Source organism: Mus caroli, chromosome 11 (genome assembly GCF_900094665.2).
Source record: "Mus caroli chromosome 11, CAROLI_EIJ_v1.1, whole genome shotgun sequence".
Lineage (NCBI taxonomy): Eukaryota > Metazoa > Chordata > Mammalia > Rodentia > Muridae > Mus > Mus caroli.
Window position 1 is genome coordinate 75,175,981 of NC_034580.1, and position 5,086 is coordinate 75,181,066.

General features: G+C 42.0%; 1 protein-coding gene across 7 annotated transcripts in view; it reads left to right on the forward strand.

The window, feature by feature from the left end:
• Nucleotides 1-5,086, forward strand: part of Rhot1 (ras homolog family member T1) — a 62,875-nt gene that overhangs the window by 10,004 nt on the left and 47,785 nt on the right. For all 7 annotated transcript variants that reach the window (XM_029483400.1, XM_021175388.2, XM_021175385.2 and 4 more), the window contains exon 2: nt 2,439-2,497. In XM_029483400.1, coding sequence (XP_029339260.1) covers nt 2,439-2,497 — 59 coding nt within the window. The remainder of the gene's footprint in view (nt 1-2,438; nt 2,498-5,086) is intronic.

The following is a 5,086-nucleotide window of genomic DNA, read 5'->3' on the forward strand; positions in this document are numbered from 1 at the left end:
TGTAGACCAGGCTGGCCTCGAACTCAGAAATCCGCCTGCCTCTGCCTCCCGAGTGCTGGGATTAAAGGCGTGCACCACCACCCCTGGCTATAAATACATCTTAAGAAAAGAAGTGTTAGAGAAGCGTTGGACGGTAGAAATGGCTTCCCTGGCAGTGCTGGTATACCTGGGCAGAGGCGTCCAGTCAGCTAAAGCTAGAGGTCCTCCATTCATACAAAATTAGAAGGTTTGCTTTATTAGCCACTTGTGTCCATGTAGACTCATACATAGGATGTATGTTATATTCATAGTGGCTTACTACAGATTATATAGCACATAAGTTGTTGGTGGAGACAGTGAGAGCTGTGGTAGCTCTGGGGGTCTTTAGGTTGTGGTAGGATGGAAGTGCCCGAAAGACATGATAAGATGTAAAAGTACAGAAGAGGCATAATAGTTTTGGATGAGGAAAGCCACGTGAGGAGGGGGACAGGACTCACTGTGGCTTGTTAGTGCATGTACCTGTGTGAATCATGGAATGGCCTTGTCTGCTCCACTTGCCTGAGTAGGCAGCAGAAGTGGGACATACGGTGAGGAGGGTGAGCTGCGGCTAGATGGCGCCCCTTCCCCGCCTTCCCATTAGTATGGTTCAGTAGGAGCTGGGAGGAAGGTGAGAGTCCAGGAGGCTGAGCTAGAAGGTGAGGGTGTGGACGGAAGTGTAGTGGACATTTATATTGTCGGTAGATTGGTGAGGGCTAGAAAGTTGGAAACTGGGGATGGAGAGATGGCTCAGCAGGTAAGAGCACCCGACTGCTCTTCCAAAGGTCCTTAGTTCAAATCCCAGCAACCACATAGTGGCTGGCTCACAACCATCCGTAACAAGATCTGACTCCCTCTTCTGGTGTGTCTGAAGACAGCTACAGTGTACTTACATAGAATAAATAAATAAATCTTAAAAAAAAAAAAGGGGGGGGAGGCTGGAGAGATGGCTCAGCAGCTAAGAGCACTGACTGGTCTTCCAGAGGTTCTGAGTTCAAATCCCAGCAACCACATGGTGGCTCACAACCGCCCGTAATGAAATCTGATGCCCTCTTCTGGTGTGTCTGAAGTCAGCAACAGTGTACTTAAGATATAATAAATAAATATATTTAAAAAAAAAAAGAAAAAAAAGAAAGTTGGAAACTGGGAAATGTTTAAATGAAATACCAGAATTAGGCAAAAGGGCAAGCAGAGACAGACGTAAAACCACAGGCTGGGTTTAGCCGGGCAGGCGCCAGTGGTTCTAGCACTCAGGAGAGAGGGCTGCTTGGAGGACTGCCTAGGAGTGCCAGACTAACTCGGGCAGCGTGGTAGGTGTCCTCTAATAGTAACAGAGAAATTTAACAATTTCAGTGCAAAGTAGGAAACCTGAATCAGGGGTGGCAGTTTGTCTTGCTCTTAGAAACACTGTTAGCTCTTGATGAGAACTCTGAAGCTGGCTGTGACAGTCATTTTCATTTTCATTAGTAGTGAATAAAGTCAAGAGATTGGATAATAGTATTGTATTTGTAGTCAGTTTCCTTTTTTTTGCATGCTTTTATATATGTGTGTGTGTGTATATGTATATATGTGTATATATATATGTATATATATACATATATATATATATTTGGACTTGTATTTAGGATTTGTACTTTGCCCCCGTGGCAGGGATTAACTGGCAGTTGTCTGTTTTTCTCTAGGGGCTCCGACAGACTTGGTTAGTAAGCACTTAGGTTTGACAGTAGTAACTACATGATCAGAAACATATCTGGAGTAGAGAAGTCAGATTTCAGAATAAAGAGTGAGATTTTAACTGTCCTTTATTAAAAGGATCACTGGGACAGACAACTTTTGGTGTTTTACCTTGTTACCAACCCTTTAAATACAGAACAAGAAGGGAGAAGCGTCCCATGGAACGGTCCAGGCACGCTGAGGTCCCTGTGTTGCTGAGGTTGGAAGCTGGTGTGTTCTCTTGTGAACAGAGTTAATAATGTCATCAAACACACAGCAGCCTGTGCACTAACTTAATTCCACTTCAAGGAACTTAGGCTGTAGAATATGAGTTACAACATTATTTATAAAGGTGAAGATTTAGAAATGATCTTTAGAGATTTAATTTAGAAAATTAAGCAGCTTATATCATGGGATAGAGTCTTGTACAACTCTGAGTAGGTGATGCAGGAAGGGTTTTGTTACTCTACTCTGTTCTGTTCTCTCCTCAAACCTGACATCCTAGTCCCTCCGCCTCCCAGGAGGCTGGAATTAAAGGCAGGCAGGCAGGCAGGCACTGGGAAGTGCTGGTGCACCCCAACTGCAGGAGGCCGACGGAAAAGGCTTATAGTTGTCTTTCCCCTACAACTACTCAACTCCTATGTGGCTACTGCATTTGAGTTTCTGTACAACCAAAATGTTTTGTTAAGTAATAATTTTTCTTTTAACAGCTCGAGTTGGGAAGACATCACTGATTATGTCGCTGGTCAGTGAAGAATTTCCGGAAGAGGTAAAAACATTTAATTGTTGTGAGGTTTTTTTGTCCTTTTTTTTTTTTTTTTTAAATAAAAAGTAAGTTAAAATTACTTTTGCCACCTTCATGTGTTTCTTCAACAATTAGAACTTTTAAAAAGCGCATTAGTTTACAGAGGACATCACCTACGTTATGAAAGAGCCTACATTCTTCTCACTTTATGCCTTTGACTTTACATTAACATTTTCTTTTACATTACATGAGTGTGTTTGCACACATGCACACATGCCGTAGCACAGTGCGGAGATCACAGGACAGCGTGTGTGAGTCACAGTTTTCTCCTCCTCCTACATGAGGCCTGAAGGTCCACCTCAGATTGCCAGTCTGCTTGGCAAGTCACTGAGCCATCTCACTAGCCGGTCACCTTACCATTTGTCATTTCTGGGTCTTGGTCGTCTCATTTTTAAAGTGGTGGGAAAAAGGAACTGGAGATCATATCGTTTGTGTAGTCTGTTCTTAGAGGTAAAATCCCAGCCACCACATGGTGGCTCACAACCATCTGCAATGTGGTCTGACGCCTTCGTCTGGTGTGTCTGAAGACAACTACAGTGTACTCATATACATAAAATAAATAAATCTTTAAAAATAAATAAATAAATATGAAATGCCACCAGAAACCAGTGGTTTTAGGTTTGCTTTTTTTTTTTTTTTTTTTTTTTTTTTNGCTGTCCTGGCACTCACTTTGTAGACCAGGCTGGCCTCGAACTCAGAAATCCGCCTGTCTCTGCCTCCTGAGTGCTGGGATTAAAGGCGTGCGCCACCATGCCCAGCTCTAGGTTTGCTATTATAACTACTATTATTGCTGTTTTGAGACAGGGTCTCACATACCTCAAGCTAGCCTCAAACTTGTTATGCAGCTAAGAATGACTTTAAATTCCTGATCCTCCTGCCTCCCCTTCCTCGGTGCTGGGATTACATGTATGCGCCATCATACTGGGCTACACTTATTCATTTTGGAAATCCCGGTGTGAGGGATGCTGGCTAAGCCCTCCTGTAGCGTCGGGGTCTTGGGAGAGAACAGCATCAGTGCAGCAGCATAACAGAATTTTGGATTTTTTTGTTATTTGTTTTGTTTATTTCTAGGGACACAGTCTGTGGTTGCCCTCAAACTTTCTATGTAGCCAGGCTAGTCTTGAACTTCTTGCTAATTCTTCTACCTCTGCCTCCCAAATACTGAGATTACAGGTCTGGCTTGCTTTTTGTTTTTTGTTCCAAAGTATCATTAATGTCAGAGTTTGAGGCTGGAGTGATAACTCAGTACTTAAAAGCACTTGCTATACTTCCAGAGAATGCATGTTCGGTTCCCAGCACCTGTTAGCTGATTTTAGCTGCCTGTAAAGCTCATGGCTGTCCACACGTGTGTGGGTTTCTGCCCCCTAACACACACACATGTGGCATGCAAGTACATGTGCCTGCACATACAAGTAAAAATAAAACTAATGTCAGAGTTTGCATTAATCCTTTCTTTACTCTTTAGAAAGAAATAATCTTATAGTTCTGTTGCTGAGCTAGGAATTTGGTGCGTCACATGGCAGTGTCTTTGTGTGTTCTGGTTTTTTGTGGTAGCTGGGATTGAGTCCAGGGTCTTGTATATACCAAGCAGGAGCTTCAATTCACTGCTGACCATATCTTTCCCCTGTGTAGCGGTTTCAGCATTCACAATTCCATGGCTGCTGCTTTGTTCCCCTTTGCATTAAAGAAGAATCAAGTAGTAATTCCTTAATTTGAAAAGTGGAGTATATTATGGAATCATTAACATTAATTGAGAATTGGGGTATAATACCAAAAGTTCTCAGCAGAAGTTTATCTGAAGAGCTAACAAGATGGCTCAGTGAGAAAAGATAGCTGCTGCCAAGTCTGACAACCTGATTTTAGTTTCCAGGACCCACATGGTGGAGGTATAAAACTGACTCCATACTGAACTCCACTGTGTGCTATGATGCCTATGCACATAAATAAACAAACAAGTTTAAAGAATCATAGTGAGTTCCAGTCCAGCTGGAACTGCATAGAGAGACCCTGTCAGAAGGAATAAATATGTTTTAAATGTTTAACTGAAGTCAGAGTTGTTTTAGGATGTTTCTCTTGAGTGTGGATACTTTTTGTTTTCTCTGTAATTAAAAAAATCATACAGTTGGTGTTGGAGAGAAGGCTCTGTCAGCAGTTAAGAACACTGGCTGCTCTTCTACAGGACCTGGGTTTGATTCCCAGCTGAGGATTAAACCCAGGACCTGCATGTGCTAGACAAGTTCCCCATCACTGTGTCACACCCATCAAGACTGCCTGGGATTAACATAGCTCCTTATTTGTAAAGTATCTTAAATTCTTAGCAAAGTAGAATGAACACCATGTATTTAAAAAATCTAGTATTTCAGTATCAAATTGAATCGTTTTAAGTTTGTGAGAAACTTGAGATACCCTGACTACAGTGGCGGAGGTTTTCCTTTTTCCCTAGGGCTGGTCATTCACACTGCTGTGAGTTAAACCCCAGCTGGAAACTTATTTTTCTCTTTGATTTTTATTTGATTGTTAAAATCTTTTATTGCAATTTTTTTTTTTTTTTTT